General features: G+C 43.7%; 2 protein-coding genes across 3 annotated transcripts; both read right to left on the reverse strand.

Moving 5' to 3' along the window:
* Positions 1-938: 938 nt before the first annotated feature.
* On the reverse strand, positions 939-5,077 carry NRAS (NRAS proto-oncogene, GTPase). Its single transcript, XM_061454974.1, has 5 exons — positions 4,937-5,077; positions 3,563-3,741; positions 2,950-3,109; positions 1,947-2,070; positions 939-1,525 (listed from the first exon to the last, which is right to left on the reverse strand). Exons 1-4 carry the CDS (start codon positions 5,045-5,047, stop codon positions 1,951-1,953), a joined length of 570 nt encoding a protein of 189 aa, XP_061310958.1. The 5' UTR covers positions 5,048-5,077; the 3' UTR covers positions 939-1,525; positions 1,947-1,950.
* Positions 5,078-6,305: 1,228 nt separating this feature from the next.
* On the reverse strand, positions 6,306-23,140 carry CSDE1 (cold shock domain containing E1). 2 transcript variants are annotated; one of them, XM_061454969.1, is made up of 20 exons: positions 23,018-23,140; positions 18,667-19,078; positions 17,602-17,800; positions 16,758-16,867; positions 16,315-16,407; positions 15,679-15,776; positions 15,436-15,517; positions 14,978-15,106; positions 14,695-14,820; positions 13,646-13,858; positions 12,428-12,568; positions 12,180-12,338; positions 11,472-11,579; positions 10,445-10,620; positions 9,975-10,087; positions 9,185-9,304; positions 8,793-8,971; positions 7,699-7,862; positions 7,087-7,219; positions 6,306-6,519 (listed from the first exon to the last, which is right to left on the reverse strand). In XM_061454969.1, exons 3-20 carry the CDS (start codon positions 17,798-17,800, stop codon positions 6,472-6,474), a joined length of 2,391 nt encoding a protein of 796 aa, XP_061310953.1. In that variant the 5' UTR covers positions 18,667-19,078; positions 23,018-23,140; the 3' UTR covers positions 6,306-6,471. The 2 variants fall into 2 exon arrangements, with proteins under 2 accessions (XP_061310953.1, XP_061310954.1); XM_061454970.1 differs by lacking the exons at positions 16,315-16,407; positions 23,018-23,140 and adding an exon at positions 22,008-22,025.
* Between the last annotated feature and the right edge of the window lie 213 nt (positions 23,141-23,353).

Raw genomic sequence — 23,353 nt, forward strand, 5'->3', positions numbered from 1 at the left:
CTGGGAATTCAGCTTTGCAGTGGGACACACTGACTGACCACACAGAATAAAACCCCATAGCACGAGAACTGAGGAAAGACACAGCATTCTAAGGAATGCTGGTAGGTTTTGCAACATTGGCCACACTTGTACATCCCTATTATAGGAGGTGATGACATGTTGTTATAGGAAGATCTCACCCAGCTGATGCAGGAATTCTCTTGTACAATTCTCTTAGAACAAGCCCAGAATTCCCATCGGTAAAACACCACCTCCTGCACAGTCATTGCTGAACTCGCTGCCTCCCTCATTTTGCAAGGATGCTGCAATCAGAAGCCAGCTCTGTTTCTGTTCTAGCTCATTGCTTTCTCCCCTCAGCCTGGGTGAACATGACAACCACTGCACCAAGCAGGGTCAGCCTGAAATCCCACACCCCTCCCTGACATGGAGACTCTCCAGCTACATTTTACAGAGACAACTTGCAGAGACTGTGTTTTACAGTCTGCTGGTAAGAAAGTAATTCAGGATAAAGTAGTCTGCAAGTTACAGAGCTGAGTAACAGCTGTGCAAGTTCTCTAACCTCCAGTTATTGGATTAACTATTGAGAAGCTGCCCATAAATGCTGGCAGTTAATGTTAAAATGAGCATCTGACTAATTTGGTCCAACTCAGAAGAGATCTGAATGCTGCACAAAAACAATACAAACAGTTCCACCTACAAAGAAAGTAAAAACCAGAGGCAGAATGCCCCCCTCCCTAGTTCAAGAGTCTTACAAGTGCCTGCTGGATCTTCCAGTCTATGAACTCTTTCATTAGTATCCTGTCAGGTAAAGGTATCACCCACACAAGACTTGCCTGCTTCAGACAACAAGCTCCCAAGAAATTCCAGTCCTTGGGGTTTTCCTCAATGCGAGGGAACAGGGGAAAACTTCCAATCTTCTTAGCAAACAGGCACTTAAGTTAGGAAAGAGAATTCCTTTTTATTACAGAAAATGAAGGATCAGTTATGTGGTACTCCTGGCACAAAGGAGATGTTGCAAATATACTGCAGGGGTGCACAGAGAGCAGATACCAATCTGATACGGGACAGGAGCATCCATGGTGGCAAAAGCATTTCTGACATAAGCTGCCAAGCAACGATCAGTGCTACTCCTCTGACAGTGCTGCAAATCAGAATCCAATCGAAAGGGGACAAGCATCGCTTCTAGCTTTTTACTCTAGAGGTAAAGTGTCATCTTTTTCACAGCATTTAGTCTCTGTAGTTCACTTTTCTTGCAACTGGTTTTCTTCTTGACCAAACCCAGATAACACAGTGAAAAAAGAATCCCAGTTCATCAAGAGATACGACTGCTCTGTTAGCTGAGCAAGGAGGTAGATGCCACAGATGTTCTCTTCAGATGGAGCACAGAAAAGGACCTTGTGCTAATTAAGTGGTACCAAGATTCTGGTCACTGGCACCAAAATACTGCAGGGCATCAGCATGAGACGCAATACAGTAGCATCGAGACTTGTCCAGCAGCTACATCTGAACCACGTATTCTTGGCATCTGGAACAGAAAGGCATCTCTAATTAGCTGCTCTCCACCTTGTGATGTGCAGAGCAACAGTCCCGAACTCATCTGCCTGTTTTTCTGGTGATGAACAACACCTTTCAGGTAACTGCTGGACAGAATTTCAGCTGGGGAACTCCTAAAGTTCATTACTTGCATTATTTTATTGGTTAATCTTCAAACAGGAAATACTCCAGAGCAAAGCCACTTGAGCTGCTCAGGGGTCAATCAACCATCAGCAAATGGTGACTGTAGAACTGTACACATTCCCTTTCTAGTTCAGGTGCTTCTTGTGTATAAAACAAAAATGACACTTTCTCCAAACAGTCAGAATGATTTCCCAAAGGAAGGAGACACTGATAAAATGATACAGAAAAACCAATAATCATCAATAATAAACGACTGACATTAAGCTCACCTTATCACATCACGATGCAGGACAATCCCATGCAGCCTTGATTCCCATCCTCATTGCTGTTGAGCTTTTTCATCCGGTACTGCCGGATCTCTCTCACCAGTGTGTAAAAAGCATCTTCCACGCCCTGAATGCAAAGGATCCAGGTGAAGTACTTTCTTCCCTGAAGCTTTTGAGATGGCTATTCTTTGCATCCTAGAATCTCTTAACATAGCTGAAAGACCTACCCATACAGGAAGAGTACTAGCCAACTTATACTATAGCTCTTAAGAAGGAGAAACTAGCACTTAAGTCCCAAACTCTTGGCTTATGATCTTAACTCCTCCTCAGAGGCAAACACCCAGAGGAACAGCCATTAAAGGAAACAAGGCAAACTGTAACTGTAGAGGGGTCATGTGCAGGAAAATTACTTCTTGAGTCATCATCTCTGGTTTAGGATTCTTAGGATCTTCTGGCTGCTGCTTAATAACTGCAGCTTTTCTGCTTCAGTCCACACTGCTGTGGGTAGAACCAGGCTGACCAGACAAAGCCATGTATCCAGTGCAGCTCTGAACACACTTATTAGTCCACTGGGGAAATCCTTCAGTAAACATAATCTTATAAATAGCCTTTGATAAGAAGCCAAGAAAACTGAATAAGTCTACAATGATTAATGGCAGTCTGACCATGCCCTAGCAAGAGCAGATCACAGAATCATGGAATGGTTTGGGTTGGATGGGATCTTAAAGCCCATCCAGTTCCAACCCCCTGCCACAGGCAGGGACACCTTCCACTAGAGCAGCTTGCTCCAAGCCCCCAAGTCCAATCCAGCCTTGAACACTGCCAGGGATGGGGCAGCCACAGCTTCTCTGGGCACCCTGTGCCAGCGCCTCAGCACCCTCACAGGGAAGAATGAAGCTCTCTTTACAGACATGAAGCTGTGGCTGCCCATAGTACATGGGAAAATGTGAGACTGTTCTGCATTTATCATGCAGGAAGAGGTCAGATGAGAACAGAAGCATCTTACCTGTCTTGTTTTAGCAGATGTTTCTATGAAGGGGATTCCATAGCTTTTTGCTAATTCTTGAGCCTGTTTTGTGTCTACTGTTCTCGTGGGCAAATCACACTTGTTCCCAACTAGCACCATTGGCACGTCATCTGAATCTTTCACTCTCTTGATCTGTTCTCTTAAAAAAGACAAATTTTTAAAAGTTAGGAACTGTCTTCTAAATATAAAGACTTGTTTAGTTCAGTATTCAACCAAACTTGTACTACAAAAATAGATACTAAAGCTGGACAGGACTCAGGGGTTCTAACATACAGCAATACGTCAAATAATTTCCTACACTTCATCTTCTTGTCCACATGTAACTCCATTATTTGCCGCCTTACCCACTGTCTTAGAGATCATGTTCTGTGTGCTCTAAATGTCACTGGATTAAAGCAACCACCCAGATAAGTGCCCCATTCTGAACAGACTACTTAAGTATTGACACAGAACACAGATAAGCTTGAAAAACTTCCTCAAATAACCAAGAGATTTAGTATTTGTCTATTATTTACTTGTCACTGGATTTAAGAGCAAATGGGTCTCGTGCCTTTTCCGCTCTCTGCTCCGGTGGCACAGCCCCTGGTCATACCTGTAAAGGTTAATATCAGCAAATGATTTACTGTTGTTAATGGCAAAGACACAGAGGAATCCTTCCCCAGTTCGCATGTACTGGTCCCGCATGGCACTGTACTCCTCCTGCCCCGCAGTGTCCAGGATGTCCAACAGGCACGTCTCGCCATCGATAACCACCTGCTTTCTGTATGAGTCCTGGAACACACACAGGCAGACTGTAGGGTAAAGCACTTCGGGCAGTTTTAAGGAAAAAATAAATATAATAAGAATAAAGAGAAGCATGAATCAGGAGCTTTTCTAGCCCTGCCTGATAAAAAGACACCAGTATTAAGAACTGTCAGGGATTAAACTGTTGCTCTAATCCCCCTCAACCTTTGTGACTCAAATGCAGAGTCCTGTTTGTAAGAAATTCCTTTAGCAGCAGAAAAATTATAAACACCATCACTGCACCACCATGACTGGAATCTCCAGTCTACCATCTGATGACTTCTTTTGTTGCCATTGTGCCTACCTGCACCCTGCCTTGGGCAGCAAGGAGTGCGACAGGCAAAGGGGTCTTTGAAAGAGTGTCCTGGTTTCAGCTGCAGCAGAGTTAATTCTCTTCCAAGAGAATTCCTCCTCTGCCGGGAGGAAGCAGGGACAGAACATCTGACCCAAACGAGCCAAAGGGGTATTGCATACCACAGCACATCATGCCCAGTATAGAAACTGGGGGGAAGTTACCCAGAAGGGACTGATCGCTGCTGGGGTCGGGCTGGGTATTGGTCTGCAGGTGCTGAGCAATTGTATTGGGCATCGCTTGTGCTTGCTGTTGTTTTTTCATTTTCCCTTTTAGTTTTATATTCCCTCCCCTTGTTATTTTCCTTATCGTTATTATACAGCCCTTTAGTCAATAAACTATTCTTATCTCAACATGCAGTATTACATTAGAATCATAAAACCAACCAGGCTGGAAAAGCCCTTTTAAGCTCATCAAGTCCAAACGTTCTCCAGCACTGCATTTACCAGCTATTCATGCGATTACAGGTCCACTTGTGCCTGCAGCTCCCGAGCCGCGCAGGGGCTGCAGTGCAATGGCTTGTTCCGAGCACAGCCCGATGCATAACGGGAATAAACCCTTCTCTCTCCCTTGTCTCTCATTCTTCCTCCCGTTCTTCTCGTTAACAAGGTAACGTTAAATGGGTGTTCGGTACCGATACGACTCAGTGGCCCGAACCCTTCTGGTTCTCCGATTCGGTTCTCCCGCCTCCCCTCCGCACTCCACCCGGCCCGCGGGGCCGGCACCGGCTGCTTTCAGTCACAGCCCCACCGGAACCAAACGAGTGAAGGGAGCGGCGGCCGCGCCGCCCCGCCCCGCCCCGCAGCAGCCCCGGCGCGGGCCGCGGCTCACCTCGATGGTGGGGTCGTACTCGTCCACGAAGTGGTTCTGGATGAGCTGGATGGTGAGCGCGCTCTTCCCGACGCCGCCAGCGCCCACCACCACCAGCTTGTACTCGGTCATCGCCGGCCCCGGCCGCCCCGCGGCGCGTCCCACCGCCCTCCACCGCTTCCGCCTTCCGCCGCCACGTCATCACCCACCGCCGGAAGCGCGGCGGCGGGTACAGCTACTTCCGGACACGTGCTGCCGGCGCGGCCCCCATCCCCCCCGCAGGAAGGAAGAGACGGGCGGGAGGGCAGGTTCGTTTTGTCTCAAAATCAGTAAAACTTTATTCTATTTCCATTCTTTGCCGTTAACAGAAAAACCTGGAGAAAGCAACGTCCGGTTTACAAAGATAACGCGGCTCCCCGAGAAACCCCTACAGCGAGAAGAGAGGTAACGTGACAAAACAAAAACCCCCAAACTGAACGAAACCAACCCCAAACCCCGGCACTCGCCTCGATCCCGAGCGGTAACTCCTGATCCTGTTGGGTAAATAAGACTCAGACCGATCAATCCGGTTTCTTGATGATGAAGTGTGAGGGGAACATGGGGGGAGGGCGCAAAATAAAGCACACAGAGATCAACTATCCCACCTCGATGAAAGGCTCGGTACAGCTAGTATGGGAAGCCTAAAGGAGTATTTATTCTGTTACAGTACATGGTGCTGGCTGCAAAAAAATAGAGAAAAAAAAAGTATTCACTTCAGGCACAACTTCGTCCTTTGTTTCAGATTAAATCAGTCAACAAAAAAGGGGGGTGGAAGCTGCAGTGTTGGAAGCAGCAGATTTGTGCATTGTTTTAAGTATATTTAAATTACCACACTGATGGCACACCTCAGCCTTAGGAAATTCTGCACTGCACGTGGTTCCGAACGCTACAAACACAAGGTGAAGCTCAGAAAGAGGCTGTCACTGGGCTCTAAAGGTCACTGGCAGAAGGACCGAAGTTAAATGAAACGGGAAAACATTGTAACATTTGGCCACCAACTTATCTGAATGTTCAGACAGATTTGTATCAAGTTGCACTGATTCCACCCTCACATGGTCCTTGTGAGTGGAGCACTGAGCTGAAGGTAGCCTCCCGCTTCCACTAGGAAGTGGACACAACGCAGTCACTCACTAAGGCATAGGAAAACCTCAGCCAAGATAACAAAGCAAAGAGAACTGTAGTGCAGAATTCCATAAGGTCTACCCGAGTTGAGCTCTCTATAATGTTTACTCACAGAGGCAACGTAGATTTGCAGTAACCAGTTGCGTTTAAATGCACCATTCAAAACAAGCTTCTAAAATGTGATACTATAAAGGCGCCACCTTAAAGTTCTCCAGAATGCAACTGTGCATAATTTTAAAATGGTTTCATAAATTTATTTTAAACATAACATGAGAAGGTGTTAAAACCGGTGTAATAGCTTCTTAGAATTTGGAGGAAGGGATTAACAAGGAGATATTCAGTACCCTTCACCAGCCCCCAGCACTCAGCCGTGTATCAGGGATGGGCTTTGAGGATCAGTCTATAACACCAGCTTGGCGGATCTTTCTCTCTGCACCAAATCCCTGCAAGGAAAACACAAACAAGTAACTTTTAGCTCCAGCCTCACACTTTAAAGTCAACCTGTTCTCTTCCAATCCAGGACTGACTGAGCACGCTGCTTCTAATTAGCCACATTTGGCTTCAGGAACACAGACAACACAGGTTCTGTGGGTTGCCAGATGCCTCAAGAGATTCCAGCCACTTCACTTTTGTTTATCAAGTGGTGGCAGAACCTCCTTTGAAAGCCAAATTGATGTGAAGACATTTCACTATCTCTGAGAAGGGGAGCAGGAGGTTTATAAACAAACCTGGAGAGCCATCTCTTGTGTTAGAACACAAGCAGCAACTGGCTGCTTTGATGCTGCATGCTCTTCAAACCACAGCATACATGATTGATTGACACAGGGGACAGCACCCTGACATCATGCAGAAACAATCTCATCTCTCACAGCAGGTAAGTCATTCACTGCGGAATGAAGGTGGACACTGCGCTTCCAACCGTTCATGTTTCCAGAGGAGTCAGTTTTATGCCATTCAGGTTTAAACCCAAACTGCAGTTACTCTACAATGTAACCTTTTAGCTTACATACCTTTGAGTTATCGGGTCCCCGAGGCTGACGAAGAACTGTGAGCCGAGGAGCATTGGCATCATCCAGATTAATGCTCTTTAAGCGGTTAACGAGTCTGTCAGGACGTGGGGCAGCGACAGCCTTTGCACCTTCACTGTAACAGAGTCAGCCACAGAAAGTACGGGTCACTTCCCAGAGCTGGTGTGAGCTATTCACTGTCCCCATTAGTATCACCCATCCTGTGCAAAAGCAGACCTCAGTGATGCCACATAATTCTGCTTCAAAACCATTCCTTTAAGCACAGGGCTACAAAACAGCAGTAGCTCAAACTCCTCAAAAGGGTATTCTGTAATGAGTAGAGGTGTTGCATTTACTCTCATGTACATCTAAATAGTATTTCCTACGTTTCTGTTTCCTTTAACTGCAACAATAAAAGGCTTACAAGTGGTCAGTACACAATGGCATAGCATCAACATCTCTAAATGATTGCAGCTCTTGGGTGAGAGGTTCTCACTGAAGCCAGAAATTCAGAGCTCCCAGTCTAGGAACAGCTCAGTTTAGAAGAGGCTTGCACCAGCCTGCTGTGATGCAGACATCATGCCAGATTAAGTCACTTGAATTGTAAATCCTCACCAGACACGCCATACGTTACAGGCACTGCATTTTCCTGTGCGCTGGTTCAGGATTACAGAGAACTCCACTTCGTCTCCAGCCTGCAGTTCTACACCATCCTGAACTTCTTTGACATGGAAGAAGAGCTTTTTGCTGTCACCCACTTCATAGTTAATGAAACCAAACTGAAAACCAACATATCACAAGGTTATTTTTTTTTTCCTCTGGATCTAAACAGATTCAATGACTTACTCATTATTGCAGTTTAATGGCTTTTAGAAGTGGAAATGCAATTTCTACACTGATCAGAACATTCTGCTGGAAGCAATACTTCTGGAAGTCTAGGCACTCTTGAGTTGGTAAAGTAACATTTAAACCCCAAAACCTATTGAACAAGTTTTGAAACCTGCCAAAGTCCTGGCAGCATTCTCAGTATTAAACTGAAGAGTGCTGCTGCATGTTCTTTTCCAAGACTCCTCTTTATACAGCAGAAACCACTCCACTTGTTGGTCTGTCCCAGGTGTAAGTAGTTGGTTACTCCCATTCACCATTTTACTTGGCAAAACTCACCCCTCTGGCAATGACTAGAGCTTAGTGCTGCAGAATAGCTGTAAAACCAGAAAGCATCACAGCAGTTAATTTTCAAAGAATTGTGAGATGCAGCTGGCCAGGTTACGATTATCCTTTGTGTTTCAGGTGGTCTGCAAGCACTGTCTGCTTAATGCTGGGAAGCAGCTTCTAAAAGCAGAGTTTGCACCATTTTGTTTCTTTTTTAAAACCCTTCTTTAAAAACCCTGTTCTGCAAAAAATAGTTAGAACAATTTCCAGGACATCCCAGAAACAGGCATTCAGAATCAACTGATTTTGATCAGGAACTGCTGCCCAATAGCACCAATGAACCAGTAGAACCAAGTACTGCGTTCACCTTCCCTAAAGCCACATGACACAGGTTTGCGTAAGCCAGTGCTTGGGTGACACAAACCTGCTTCCCTAGGACCAGCACACAAAGCAATCCATCCCTGCCAAACAAGATTCCTGGATTAAAGTGCTGAAGTGGGTTTTCATCTGCTCTATGCCACGTTAACTAGTATTTCCTGTGAACGTGCATCACTCACCTGATCTTTCACACATTCCACTGTAGCTCTGCGGAATGGTGTGATGTTAACAGCCATTGTCTGCCCATTTTGACCAAGAACACAGAGCTGAAACTTTACAGTCTCTCCCTTTTGCAGACAGTCACCCTTGTTTGCCATTCCAACAATTCCAAATGGATAAACCTCTCCCTTCATCTCACCTAGAGGAGGAAAAAGCACAGGATAATTGAGAGGCATCCCTTCCTACCTGAGGGCATTCAGAACTTATTTCTGATACTAGAAATGCTGCTTTTACTATCAGCTTAGTAGTATGAATATACTCTGTAGGATATCTATCGACACCTCTATTTACAGTTTATTAAGATTCTATACTTGTGCATTTGTGAAGGAACTCTTGTAACTTAAAATCTTACCATCCTCCATGACTTCAATCATGCCCTGGTATTCAGTCTGTGTGGGATCTACACTCCTCAAAGGACGAATTACTTTACCAGAGTAAACAGTTGGATCAGCTTCTTCAGTGATACCATTCACTGAAAACAGACAATGGAAGAACAGGATGTTCTTTTCATACTTTAGTGGTCAATAACTTCCTCTTTTTAAACTAGTTTGCACTGCAAGACACTGAAGGCAGTGCACTATCACCCACTAGCACTGGAACAGCTTTAACACAGCAGTAATGACAGCTTTTATAATAAAGACCACACTGATATTTCAAACACTGAAGCAGAAAACCACTGTTTTTTTGTGAAACTAGAGATCACTGAATCAAAGTATTTTACTTCTTTTCCACTGCATTCCCATTCCCCACATATTTTAACCATTCAGTAACCTTCAAGTATGCTTTTTCTTTTCCCGCCAAATCCTTAATAACCCCAGCTGCATACCTCCTGCAAGGCACAGCACAGTTAGGGCAATTATTAATTTGGCTTGTTCTGCCACTAGCTCTCCTGTTCTAACCCTTCAATTGAAGAGGACAAAGTACAATAAAGGTCTAAAGAGTTGCTACTGTCCACAGGGCTGTTGGTCTACACTTGTCTGTTCTCTGGAAACATAAGCAACAGCTTTCAAGAAACCTATGACCACCATGTTAAGCATCATCCTGTTGATCTAAGCTGCAGCTGTAAATGGATTATTAACAAACTTTATCCATCCACACCTGCCAAGAGCCTTGTAAGCAGAAAATACCAGGCAGAGTCTTACCTGCATGTGTTTTGTTCACCTTTTCTGCACTAACTTTGTTTCCTTTGCCTTTTGACAAGCTGTATTCAACAGTGTCTCCAAGTTCCAGGCTATCAATATCACCGCAGTATTCACTAGACAAACAGAATTATGGACAACTTTCCTTTAGTTATGTAATAACATGATATTCATTCAACATTTACATAAGTTGATCAGAAACTATTTAACTACTTCAGTACCTCCCATTTCCATGAAGCATTTCAAATATACAATTAACTGTATTTTGTGGCCTGGGATTCACAGGGATAGAATACCAAGGCTGCTGACTAATAGAAAAGCCTGAACCAGCCAAGCAAAGATAATAAATGGAACTTGAGATACTTAGCACATACGTGTGAAGTCCAGATGGGTTTAACAGTAAACCAAAAAACTCTGGCCCCCAACTAAACAAACCCACACAAACAAGCAAGTAATAATAAACTGTCATTCACCTGTAGTGGAAAAAGATCTCCTTATCATGGTTTGCTGTTTCAATAAATCCAAAGTTATCTTTCAGGGCTGCCACATATCCCAAAAGCCTCTTTGAGCTGTAATTGCGTCCTAGCATTCTGACGGAAACAGCTGTCTGCAAACCAGTTCTCTTCACTTCACACACACAGAACTCAACCTGTTGAAGAGGTGCATGTCAACACTAGACAGAAAAAAAACAAGCAAACCACCACAAAAAAAAAAAACAACTCCAAACCATCTCATTTCAAAGCTGTGTAGCTCTAATCAATACCTACACTCACCAGGGAAGCAGTTTTCTAGCCACTACACTCACCAAAACATCTGTCAGTCATTGACATTTACTACATTCCAAAGAGTAGCAGTCACAACTAGCAGTACCTGCAAGGCAAGCCAGCCTCCAGCACTCAGCTTTTAACCCATTACAGATGAGAATCTTTCTGTTCCTGTGATTTGCCTCCTTACACTACACTTGCCATTAGTAGCCCCCAGTGAACATGTACTGAGCTTCACCCACTTGTTTCAGGTTTTTAAAGACAGTAACTGGTGCCTTCCTAGTACAGCTCCTGATCACTGGCAGTTTTTAGGCTGCTCTTCCAGATCTCCAAGCTCTTTTTCCCCTTCCATTATCCCTCATGCTAAGTTGCTCACAATGGTATGTTCTCCCTCTTCACCATTCATCTCAAAATCTCTATGCCAGTTTCCTCTTAATTATTCCCAAGCAGAGCCCAGTGTCTTGATGATAAGAATTCCTTGTTTTAAAAGCTTCATTTACACATTAGGACACTATTTTCACATACGTATCACCAGGTTTCAGGATATTATTCTTAGGTATACAAAATATTACGCATCTCAAACCTAGGACAGATGAAACCAGTAACATTATGCAGATGCCTTGCCCTTCGTTTGTTCCAAGAGGGAGAACAAATCCAGTAACAAGGCAAAGAGAAGCTCCCACCTCACACTGCACAGAAAAAAAATATTTCCCAATGGTGTACTTAGTTATATTGCCTTATCTCCTATCTGGGGATTAGCAGATCCTTCCACATCCTTGGCCTGGTAAGGAATGGTCAGTTTTACTCCACAGTCATCATAAACAATTATTCCATCCTCAGCTTCCTAAAAATAAGACATCAGAATTCAGCAGTGTCTCATCTGTAAGTGAGCAAGTTCCCTGTATACAATTCAAGCACTGATCATTTGAGCCACAGTGGTTTGACAGTAACTGGTGAAAAATGCAAGAGAGCAAATGACTCTAAGAAGTTTTAAATTATACAATAAAGGAAAGAAAAGTATTACTACTATAATAGTAATAGTAGTAGGCACTTATTGGCAGTTTAAGTACTCTGGTATTGTTTAAAACAACCTGACAAAGCAGAGGTTCTCCTCTAGCCCTAGAAGCTTTACTTTTATTCTATCTAGTACCTTACTGAGTAGAAGGTAGAAAGAAACTTCTTACTGAAGTTCCTGGAAATTATCCTCAACAATATAATCATTAATGATTTTTTTCTTATCTTGTTTCACACAGGTTAGTTTGTGCTGACTGCTGTTGTTGGCTATTCAATGTATTTCACATTTATACAGGAGTAAGAATGCTTCAAAAAATGGAATTAGATTTTTAAGCAAACAGCCTCAGGCTCCAAAGCCAGGGATGCAGAACAGGTACTCCACAAGTAGAAGAGCTTTAGCAAGAAGAGCATTAGCAAGTAGTAGCATTACCTTCTCTTTGCCTTTATTTGGGCTAGCTGCTTTGGCTGGAGTGGCTTCTTTGTCTATAGTGCCCACAAAACGATGGTCTGATTGGGTGTGGAAAGAAACCGTGCCCTTTGGAAGCTTCTTAATCCTTATAGCATGATTTCTTTGGGCAGACAACATATCCTGGAAAACAGGATCAATCCGATTGTAGACAGACTGCATGTAATACCTTTTAAAAGTAAAGATTTCTCAGAAGTATTAATCTCACTTACAGGAACAACAGTAAATTCTACTTCATCAGAAATATGGAGTTGATTCCCATCCATAATTTCACTGAAGTGAAAGAACATGCGAGCATCCCGGTCCACACATTTAATGAAGCCAAAGCCATCTCTCATTGCTGCAATCACACCCTGGTAACAGGCAAAGGAACAATTACAATTTTTGTACTACATGACACCTGTCTGCAGGTACTCCATGTGTGTTTGAGGAGTTCATAATCTGGACACAAGGCCTGAATCCTATGAAAACATTTATTGGTTTATGCGATATGCTGCCTTGCAAACTGCAGTGTTAATGGCTATGGTCAATCTGAAATGCAAACAAGTTGTACTTACCTGGTTTCTCAACTTAATTTCTTCTTAAGAGTGACATGGAAAAGATTAAGCCATTAACAAGGACTACTACAGTTAAGGAACCTGGCACTACTACTACACAGAGAACAGCTCTACAAATTCATAAAGCACATATATGCAAACTAAACATACAAGAACTTATACAAAGAGAAAATAAAAGCAGTGGTCAAATGGAAGTTTAAGAGAAAGTCCATCAGATTTCCAAATGAAATTGCTGAAAGAATTCATTATTCAAGTTAGGAAGAACTACAACAAGATCCTGCCAGAAGCACAGTGCGAGACAGAATTCACAAGCATACTCAGTTCAACCCAGTTCCTACAGAGCCTTCAGCAAGTCTCAGCAAAGGCTTGTAATACTTAAATGGCAACACAAAGATAATTTCCACCTTTGGGAACATTCTCTTGCATAGCATCTTGAGCTTTCCTAGCTCCTATTCAGCTAACACTTGCCAGCCCAATGAGAATTCGGTTCAGGCAAGCAACTATACCTGGCCATAGTAGAAACATAAGTCTATAGGATAGAAAGCCAAAACCCAAGAGGCTGAAGTTCAGTGGTTTTCTTAAAGCAAAGGCTCCCTAATCACAGCAGTCTTATCACACTGGTATGTAACTGGTCTTCAGTTGAAAAGGCAGGCAAACTCACAGTGTAGCTGGAACAGAACCAGTATTCCCAACTACAGGAATGAAAGATACTCTATAATACTGATTAGCACATCCACCTTAGTCTTATATCTAAGGATTTCAGAAAAGGCAATGGAACACACTAGTGATTTTTACATTCAAGTTACTGTTTAAGACAAAACCCTCCCTATGTTTTACTTTGACTTCCCCATAAGAATTAAAAGAGATACTTGCCATTTCCCTAGTTTCATTGGTAAACTGGAAAGTATTGGGAAGAACCTCAATATTGGTGGCTCGTTCCAGTTTGTCACGTCTGTCTGTTGAAATATTGAATCGAACGTGGTCACTTTCCAGCAAGGTCACCTTGGATTTTGTATCTTTGTCTCCAAATGGAAGTTCTTTAGGAATCACAAAGTCAACTTTGATGCGGCCAGGTAATGGATCACTCTATAGGCAGAACACCCAACAGAAGACATTAGTTCACCTGCAAGAGTCAACACAACTGCACAAGGCACTGGTATTTCTGCCAGCTATTCTAACAGAAGTATGGATGACACCACATGCCTGCTGGAGTCAAACCACTATGTTCCATTTCTACCACTCCTCATTTGAAATTTGCTGTACATAGCCAAATTAAAGGTGTCTTTGTTGTGGTTTGCTGGTTTGGGTATTTTTTCTAAAGCACCAAGCATGTTATTGCCAAAGAAATCAAGACTATTTCAAGAACTGAGTTTATAACCATGCTTACAACACTTCCAAAAAGCAGAGTCTTACCAAGTGTTCAAAACACACAAGAAACCCCACCCCAACCCCTCCAAAAACAACAATGCTGACTGGCCTAAAGCCATAAGGGAAGTGCTCTTTCCTCTAAGGCAAACATTAATGGTCAAGTTATCTGTCAAACATGTCTTTAAGTGTTAATCTTCACAGGAATCCTGAGATCAGGCATTTCCAGCAAGTATTTTCTCCCCTTTTCCCTATCCTTTTGCCTTAAAGATTCATCCTAAACTAATTAAATTCAATGGGAAGTATGTAAAACATTAAAGAAAACACTCCCCAGTGTAGCACTACCCTAATTCTTGCTTTTCATCATCTTTAGAAAAATTGTGTACTGTGACTGCTATGAGTGGTTGTAACAGGTTAAGCCCAAACTTACTCCTTCACTCTGATACAATGCTTATGCAGCAGACTGTTACAGGGAAAGGGAACACTTACTGCTGGACTGGAATTCAACACAATCAAAAAAACTTTTCACATAAACTTCAGTAAATACTGAAATTCACCTGGTTTTTGCTGGGTACTTTTGGAATTACTTTGGTTACAGTTCCTTCAAAATGTTCAATGCTGATATCTTCAAAAATGACAGTTCCTTGAGGCAGCAGTCTAACATCTGTTGCAACTTCTTTACCCTAAAAGCACAAAATCAGTCAGACACCCATAGAGATGAGGTAAAGAGCCATTCTCCCATGAACCTCCTCCCTCCTTTTACAAGTGAATTTGAGAAAACAGACAGCTGTCCAGTTATGCTCTAGCATCGTCTTCAGTTTTCACTGGATTTCATCTTACATTTCTGTCTTTGATTGTAAACTCCACATCATCACCAGGCTGTAAGGCTTCTAGGTCACCTTTAAATTCACTATAGTGAAAGAATATCTCCTTCACGACATCACCCCTCTCAATAAATCCAAAGGCTTCCTAAGAACAGAACAGAGTGTTTAATAAATTGCCTATTCTCTTAACGCAGCAAGTTCTATCAAAGACAATAAAAGATTATGACACGCCAGCATAGCAGATTCATAAGTGCACACAGCAAACAGACAACCATGAGAAATTAAGATACAAATGGAAATAAATAGGACTTAATTTGTTAAGATTTGTATCAAAGATCAGCTGTTTCAAACAGTTTACACCCACAGCTCCAAGCTGTTAATAGCTCTTAGCACCCTAAATATATTACTATAATACCACATTTCAGAACAGCATTTCATTTTCTAAGCAAACTTGAAAGCTGAAGCACCACTTACTTTCATGGCACAGACTACTCCTTGACAGCGGGCTTGTTTCTTTTTTAGTAGCATAATGTTACGAGCACTTACAGCACCAGTACTAGAGAGGAAAAAAAAAGTAAACAGAGGAAACCTGAAATAACTTAAAACTGCAGCAAAAGTTAAGATTATTTCATAATGTCATTTCAATTCTTGGAACAGGCATTAATTCTGCCTGCCTATTACCCCAAGTACAAAGGCAGAAAAGCAATACCAACTTACTGTTTATTTGTATCAATTATAAAGTTAATTTTATCTCCTGTTTCCAGCTGTACATTTCCTTCAACGTCCTCTGGGGTGTAAGTCAGGTAAAACACCTCCTGTAAATTAACATTCACTGACATTATTACTTAATATTTGCAGAATAGCAATTTAAAAGAAAGATTAACACAGTTTTAATAACAATACCTGCACTAAAAAAAAAAACTGAGTTGAGAAAATGGAAAATGCTCAAACATGGCATGCAAAACCATTCCTTTTTCCCCATCATGCTGCTTGGATGAGTCTTTAACAAGCAACTTAAGTTGGAAGGTTTTTATGTGGCCATCTTGAAATGTCAGTTTCTAAACTTTAGTCTTCAAGGTAAGGATACATGAACATTACAAACCCAGCTTCATTAAGTTTTAAAAGAGAAAAAACAACTCTGTGGCTTTATATAAAGTTCTCCACAGATATAAGCTAGCAAGCTGTGGAATTAACATTTCTGCTTGTAGAATTACCAAAGCATGGGAGGTTTTGGCCAAGAACTAGAGCTCTTAGCAATGTCAGCTGTCTACATTATAAATTGCATCACATTTTTTGCTCATAGACCACAGTGATGGACCAGTGAAGAGTTCAAGTAAAATATGCAAGCTTTACCCCATTACGTTCGTAGCATACACTCCCTGTTGGACTCTGACCCGGGGCAGCTGGAGATTTACTCTCTAAATTGTGAGGAACAGCGCACACAACCTACCAGCCAAAAACAAATAAAATCCGTTGCTAGTCATTTCAGGAGCAGCACTGTTGAATACAACATGAATCTCAGTATCCCCTGCTATACACTCATGGATGCACTTCCAGTGTGCAACAGGGAATGCCACATTGCCAAGTTTCACTCTTACAGAGCATCGGGTGACTGTAAGAATGGTTTGGAGCTAAGGAAGAGCTCAAACAGAACCTCTGATTTTTTTTACCAGAACAAAGATATATTTCAGTGTAACAGTACACCATATTTGGTTAATATGCATGCTAAATGAATTTAGCCTTCAGTACCAGAGTGAAGCATAGAAATTACGCATGCATAGCAAACAGGCACTAACTTGTCCATTTATTCGTTCTTCAGGTAATATTTCTGGTTTTATCTTCACCAATTTAATAGCAATGGGTTTTCCAGTTCGGCGGTCAGAAGACACTTCAAACTCAACATCATCTACAAGACAAACACACACACACACAATAATGGTGTCACAGTTTTGTTTAGGGGTTTTGTTTTAGTTTTTTAAATGGTGACATGTGCTAATCCACTGCTTGTAGCCAAACACAAAGTAAAATCTCAGTAAAGCGCATAGCCAAACACAAAGTAAAAACCTTGCTTTTGTTACCAAGCAAGGACACGCTATTTGCAAATATTTATCTGGTTATTCACTCCTGCTGCTAACAAACTACTCTATTGCAATGGCTTGCCCCTGAGTTACTCCCTCCTCCTGCCCTGCTCAATGTAAAGCAGAGTTCAAATGGAAGTGCAGACAACATAACACATGCCATTGAACAGTTCAGAACCTTTGCTGCCACATTCATCAGTAGCATGAAGTAGCAGCCTGCCCATTCTGAAACACAACTGGCCATCCTCAAACTAATTCTAAAGAAGAAACACTTCTTTAAGTAGATTCTTCCCCAGTCAAAGCACTTATTTCCATTTCAGTTATACAAATTTGACCTAACACCATACCTCTGCCAGAACAGTCACAACTACATTAATGCAAGCTGCACAAAGCTTAAGTGTTGCAAATGTCTCTCATCAGGAGTGGTGGGTTAATTCAGTTGTCTCTTAGCCCACCAGAAGCAACAGCACCCATCTGATTATGCCACAAGACAGAAGTATTTTCTATGGCAAGTGAAGGAGCCTGGTTTTCACTCAAGAAGCTCTGGAAGTTGCCTCATTACCTCCTACTTTGAGCTCCTGTAAGTTGCCATTATACTGCGAACAGTGGAAGAACAGCCTAGCTTGCCGTTCTGAACACTGAATGAAGCCGTAAGAGGTCAGCAGTTTTTCTATAACCCCAGTCTCACGCAGCGCTGCCGAAGTACCATTGGGGTACCCGTTGTGTCCATTGTTGTGGAGCAGGTTTGGATCAAAGCTCATCTGGTTAAAAGAAAACATAGGGAGGGAAAAAGCCACAAAACCCACTTATTGACTTAAAATAGGTTTGTTTTTTCCATGCCCACATAATACAGTACCTATTATTAACAGAAACACAAAGGGCTTGTAGAAGTTATTGTAACAAGCAAATTCTAGAGCACCAAAACAGTCAAGACAATCATCTCTAGACAGGCAACATATTTATAAAACAGGCCAGAAATACAACACCAAAATAAATACTGTTTAGACCAAACCAAACTTCTGACTTTCTGAAGCACTGCACCTCAAAGTACTCCCACATTCACTGTTTCACACCAGAGCCAGGAAATACCCAAAATATCTGCTCTTCCAAATTAAGCAAGTTTAGGAAAAATGCAACAGTTCTGAACCAACAGATTCAGATGCAAGCATGTTAAAAAAGAGCATAACAAAAATGTCAAATACAACATCCATTTATACAGATCACCAGGAGGACTGTCATAAAACTGTGCTTTAAGAAGCTTCTAGTAATAGGCTACTACCTATTAATTACTTGGACCTACAGTATAATGGCTCTCTACTGCACCATGATGACTGCCCAACTCTGCCAACAGTTCACTCCCAACAGCTGACTTCTAAGTAAGTAGTTATTTGAAAAGAAGGGATTTGAATCACAACACTACCATTACTAGAGGACAGAAACATTAATAACCAGCTCTCTAGGGTTATAAGCATCATTAACTAGAAGCATACTGCAAGTACTATTAATTTGTTATACTACTAAAAAGCCAACATAACAGTAAAAACCAACATAAATCCTGTTGGCAACTTATTTCCTATTAAGTTCTGAAATATATATATATATAAAACCTTTAGATATGCATACCAACCTCGCAGTGATATTCAAATATTGCACTTTCAGTAGTATTAGCCGATTCTTCTGTTTCAGCACAAGTTTCTAAGGATGAAGACTGCTATTATTTAAAAAAATAAGGAAAATGAGAAAGAAAGAAAAAAGATAGCAAGAGAACTTGATCTATTGAGCTAATAGAGAATACAAGTGCTGCTGCCCTTGGCAGTTTCAATACAGCACTGGAGAAAAAGACTACTAGCAGCGCTGGGACGTGCTCTTTTGAAGCTGTTGAGTAGGCACAAACTTCTTGTTTCAGATCAAGCCTTGTGTCTTCAGTGTAAGTTTCCTCTTCTTTGGTCTTGAGTTGTTACAATGTGGTATATTCTTTTCCTGATCTGAACTTGAAGCAGCAGTTTCAGGTGGTAAATTCTGTTCTGTTCCACTTCATACTGGAGAAAGGGAGAAGACACAAAGTATCACTTTAAAAAGAAATTCTACATCAGCCCAGGTGTTCCTACAAAGTTCCTCTACCTTAATACTGCAGGTGTGATCCATGCTAGGCAAGACTGGCCTACAGATATATTTGGCATTCCCATTTTCAGCTTTGTTTTACAAGAAACTATCTCCAAGCCAGTGATGTGGCATTTCCCATTCTAAGCTCTGCATGCAGTTGGGCATTTCAGGAAAGGTACCATTAAAAGAGCAACTTCATTTGATAATACAAGTCTTAATCCTCCTATCAGTTACTTTATATGCTGCCCCATAATTTAATTACTAAGTGCTTGCACAGACTTTCAGTGTAGCAGCAGGGTGTCTGTGTGTGAAGGAATAGTTTTTGTTGCAAAAGGCAAGTCTAGGACTAACAATACCTGAAGCACCTTTACCTTTGTGTACGAAAAAACCAAAGTAAGTACAGATGCTGTACGCACCCTACACAGCATGTAAGAACTGCAGAGCTATTCTCTGGACTTCTTAAGATAGGGTCTGCAAAATACTAATCACATATAGTTAATACTTGTATAGCCAACACAACAGAGAAGCCTCTCTACAACAGTAACTAGATTACTTTGTGTCTTCATGAGAAAGTGCCACTACTACATGAAACTGAATCTTACAGAAACAAACTTTTTTGGAATAGAAATCAAAATCATTTTTGATTTGAGTTTGTTGCTTACTCAGTAGATACAGGGGAAAAAAGGGGGGGGAGATTCTTGTAACTATGACTCTATGGCTAAAATACAATATTCTGCAATAATCTAAAGGTGTAAAGCATCAGAACACAATTTCTCCCAAACCATTTCACAAGTCCCACACCAAATGAGAAAAAAAAATATGAACAAAGTCCATTTCTCCACTGCAGTGGGGAAAATGGATTTCACAATCTACATCTACCTCTGAATTCCCTTTAGTGAATGTGAAAGAGTCAACTTAAGTGACTGAAACATGAATGTAAAGACATTTAACTTTCCTCATAGTGAAAATGCTGACTGCAGGCAGCTATTACAAATCAGAACTCTAAGCCCCAGCAGCACACAATGGCTGCGTGCAAACTCATCACCTGGTTTTCACACAAGTTGGTATTTCAATGACCTCTCCTCCAGATGAGGCACCTTCTTTTAGTCACCACTCTGAAAACTTCCATCTGAAATAAGTTCTCATCAGACCATTCCACATACAGGAATGAGGTTAAATAAAGAACTGGATGAGGGTTCTGAGGTTGAGTATCTGGTTTGAAAGATTTGCAGTGAAACATTCAATTATAAAAACATACAAATTAGAAAACATGAACCTATTGCAAAAAAACAATAGGAGCACTAAACTTTGCACAAACCTCCCTATTAGGTTCACACAACTGTTACTAGAATCTCTTTCACAACACTAGTATTTCTTGGACAGCATTTCAGATCTCAAATGAGCATCCCCTTCCCTGCCCAAGTTGAGGAGGAGTGAAGCAGACATGCACTGAATCACAGGAACTGCACAGAATATCCATGTACTTCTCTCTCATCTAATTAGACTGACATTATTAGAGCTCTACTTGAGCTGTAATTATCATGTTACATTTCTCATTTTCCTGGACATAGAATATATTACATTTCCATAGAATAATCAAAACCCCTCTTCTGTCCAAAGATAACCAAAGCTGATTGTATCAGGTAATGAGTCAGGCATCAGCTTTTCCCTCAAAAGCCAGTTTGATCTGGTAACAAGGCTGGTTTACCACAGTTCAGAGGGTTGTCAAGCAAACACAACTCAAGTAAAAAAAAAAATAAATCTGTGTGCGTCTGCCTCAAATTCTTTACTTTTTAATTCAGCTGCTATAAATACTCCTCCAAATGGTAAACACTCGAAGCAGCTGCCCAGCCCCCAAGTCACACTGGGTTCACATTGTGTATTTACAGCTGAAAGGATTAATGCAGACAGGGCAGAGCCATACACATCCTGTTCTTGAAGCCTTTCAGGTGCACATTTTGCTAACTGACAGTAAGTCACATAAAGCTGGCCACAGCTTCAAACACGCTCACAGCAGAAGCTGCTGGATTACCACCACTCATCAGGCTCACAGCAGAACCTGCTAGATTACCACCACTGCTTTATCTCACTTTTTCTTCAGAAGAAATGGTAACTTCAAGAACGTGCATTTTACTGGATGTAATATGTGCTTCTGGAAACAGCCGTCTCTTACACGACTATAACCAAGTTGTCTAAAGACTTTGTATTTTTAGTATGCACACACAACACAGCTCTTAGATACTTGGAGATAAAACTATTCCTCATATTTTTGTATGACTATCAGAAAGCAGCACTAAACACTAGCCTGAGCGCCCCAATTGATACCTGACTGCTACAAGATCAGCCACCAACATCTATCTACTGTGTCAGCGAAGTCAATTTTACATCAAAAAAACCCTCAAACATCTATGGGGGGAAAAAAAAGTTAAAGAACTTTCACAGACATTTTGTTCCAGTATCTAAAGGGTGGCTACAAAGACCACAGAGACTCCCTTTTGACAAGGAGTTCCTTGGAAAAGATAAGGAGTGATGGGCACAAGTTCCTGGTGAGAGTCCAATTGGACACAAGCGAATTTTTCTCAATGAGAACAACCAGCCATTGGAATAACCTCCCCAGGGAAGTGGCGCATTCCCCAGCACTGGACATTGCTATGATTCAGCTGGACAGAGTGCTGGGACATCCAGTCTAGATCATGGTTTGCCTAGAGAGGTTGGACCAGATGATCTTTGAGGCTCCTTCCAACCTGGGATTCTTAGATCTGCAAAAGCACATATACATACACAATAGTTTAAAAGATACCCATAACCCCCCAAATGCGTTTTCTCTGAAAGGGATGTGGGAAGAGTCCCGCGCTCATTACTAACCCAGACAACAGAGAGCCGGCCTCAGGCCGATGGCGGCTCGGCGGCCTCCAGGGCCCGGCGCGGCCCTCCCGGCTGCGCTGCAGCAAGATGGAGGCCGCGGAGCAGAGCGGGGCCCGGCAGAGGGGCGGTGCCAAAAGCAGCCCCGGCCAGCGGCGTGCCGAGCGGGGGCCGCGGTGCGCGGGAGGGGGACAGCACACCGGCCGCGGCCTACGCTATGACAGCGCAAAGGCCGGAAAGGGCCGAACCAGGCACCACCGCTTCCCGGCCCAAGGGAAGGGCAAGGCCCAGTGGAGGGAGTGGCCGCCGCGCCGCCCGCCCCGCACACAAAGGGGGGCGATGGCGGCCGCTCCCCCACACACAAAGGGATCGGGGCCTCGGCCCTGCGCCGGGCGGGGCTGGCGCGCAGCACGCCGGGAGCCGCGGTCCCTGCCGCACCCCCCCTCAGCGGACGCATCACCCCGTCCCCAGGAGCCACAGCGACGGAGCCCCGCCCGGGGCCTGCCGGGACCCGTAGTCCCCTCGGCACCACCCCCGGGGCACCCCGGCGCCCGGCAGCCTGCAGCCCCCAGGGCGCCCCGCTGCTCGCCGGGCCGCGCTGCCCGCCGGGAAGACGAGTTCCAGCGGCGCACCGGCCCCGCCTGCGCGGCCGGACGGAACTCCAGCCCCCAGGAGCCCCGGCAGCAGGGCGTCTGCCCGCGGGGCGCCGGGAAGCGTAGTGCGCACACCGTCACGGCCCAGTGTCCCGCGGCCACTGGCACAACACCCATCCCCGGGATAGGCGGCCTACAAGGCAGGTGCCCACCACCCATCCGTCCCCGCCGCGCTCCGCAAGGCCGAGGGGAGATTGCGGGCACCTCCGCCCCGCTAAGCCCGCTGCGACAAGGGACAAGCGGGAGGCGGACCCGGAGGTGCCCTCTACGCCTCTCGGCGACTCCCGGTTGCCCGCAGTGTCCCCTCGCTTGCCCGCGGGCGGCCGGGAGCGGCCACGGCGCCGCACGAGCCGTACTCACCCCAACAGCTCAGCGCCCCCGCTCCAGCGCCGCCATGAGCAGCACGGCACCGCACGTAGCAATAAATCCCGGCCTCTCGCGAGAGCGGCGGGGCGGAGCCGCGCCTGCACCCTCAGCACCCCCTCGGCCGCACGCTGCGCGTGCGCGACCACCAGCCGGCCGGCGGCGCGAGCCTGTCCGCCTGAGGGAGCAGAGAGTCCAGCCCGAGATGGTTCATGGAATCCCGGAGTTGGTTGGGTTGAAGGGACCTCAAAGCTCCTCCAGCCCCAACCCCTTCCACTAGAGCAGCTTGCTCCAAGCCCCTGTGTCCAACCTGGCCTTGAGCACTGCCAGGGA

Source organism: Pezoporus flaviventris, unplaced genomic scaffold (genome assembly GCF_033815535.1).
Source record: "Pezoporus flaviventris isolate CSIRO_AGI_PZ_B2104156 unplaced genomic scaffold, CSIRO_AGI_Pfla_v1 ptg000017l, whole genome shotgun sequence".
NCBI classification, from domain to species: Eukaryota; Metazoa; Chordata; class Aves; order Psittaciformes; family Psittacidae; genus Pezoporus; species Pezoporus flaviventris.

Coding starts and splice junctions, on each gene's coding strand:
- NRAS (XM_061454974.1), bottom strand. CDS start 5,047: ATGACCGAGTACAAGCTGGTGGTGGTGGGCGCTGGCGGCGTCGGGAAG. Junction 3,742..4,936: donor AGTACGACCCCACCATCGAG/GTGAGCCGCGGC, acceptor TGTGTGTTCCAG/GACTCATACAGAAAGCAGGT. Junction 3,110..3,562: donor GCTGATATTAACCTTTACAG/GTATGACCAGGG, acceptor GTCTTTTTTAAG/AGAACAGATCAAGAGAGTGA.
- CSDE1 (XM_061454969.1), bottom strand. CDS start 17,800: ATGAGCTTTGATCCAAACCTGCTCCACAACAATGGACACAACGGGTAC. Junction 15,777..16,314: donor TATGCTACGAACGTAATGGG/GTAAAGCTTGCA, acceptor GTTAATTTACAG/GAGGTGTTTTACCTGACTTA. Junction 6,520..7,086: donor GGGGACCCGATAACTCAAAG/GTATGTAAGCTA, acceptor TTTTCCTTGCAG/GGATTTGGTGCAGAGAGAAA.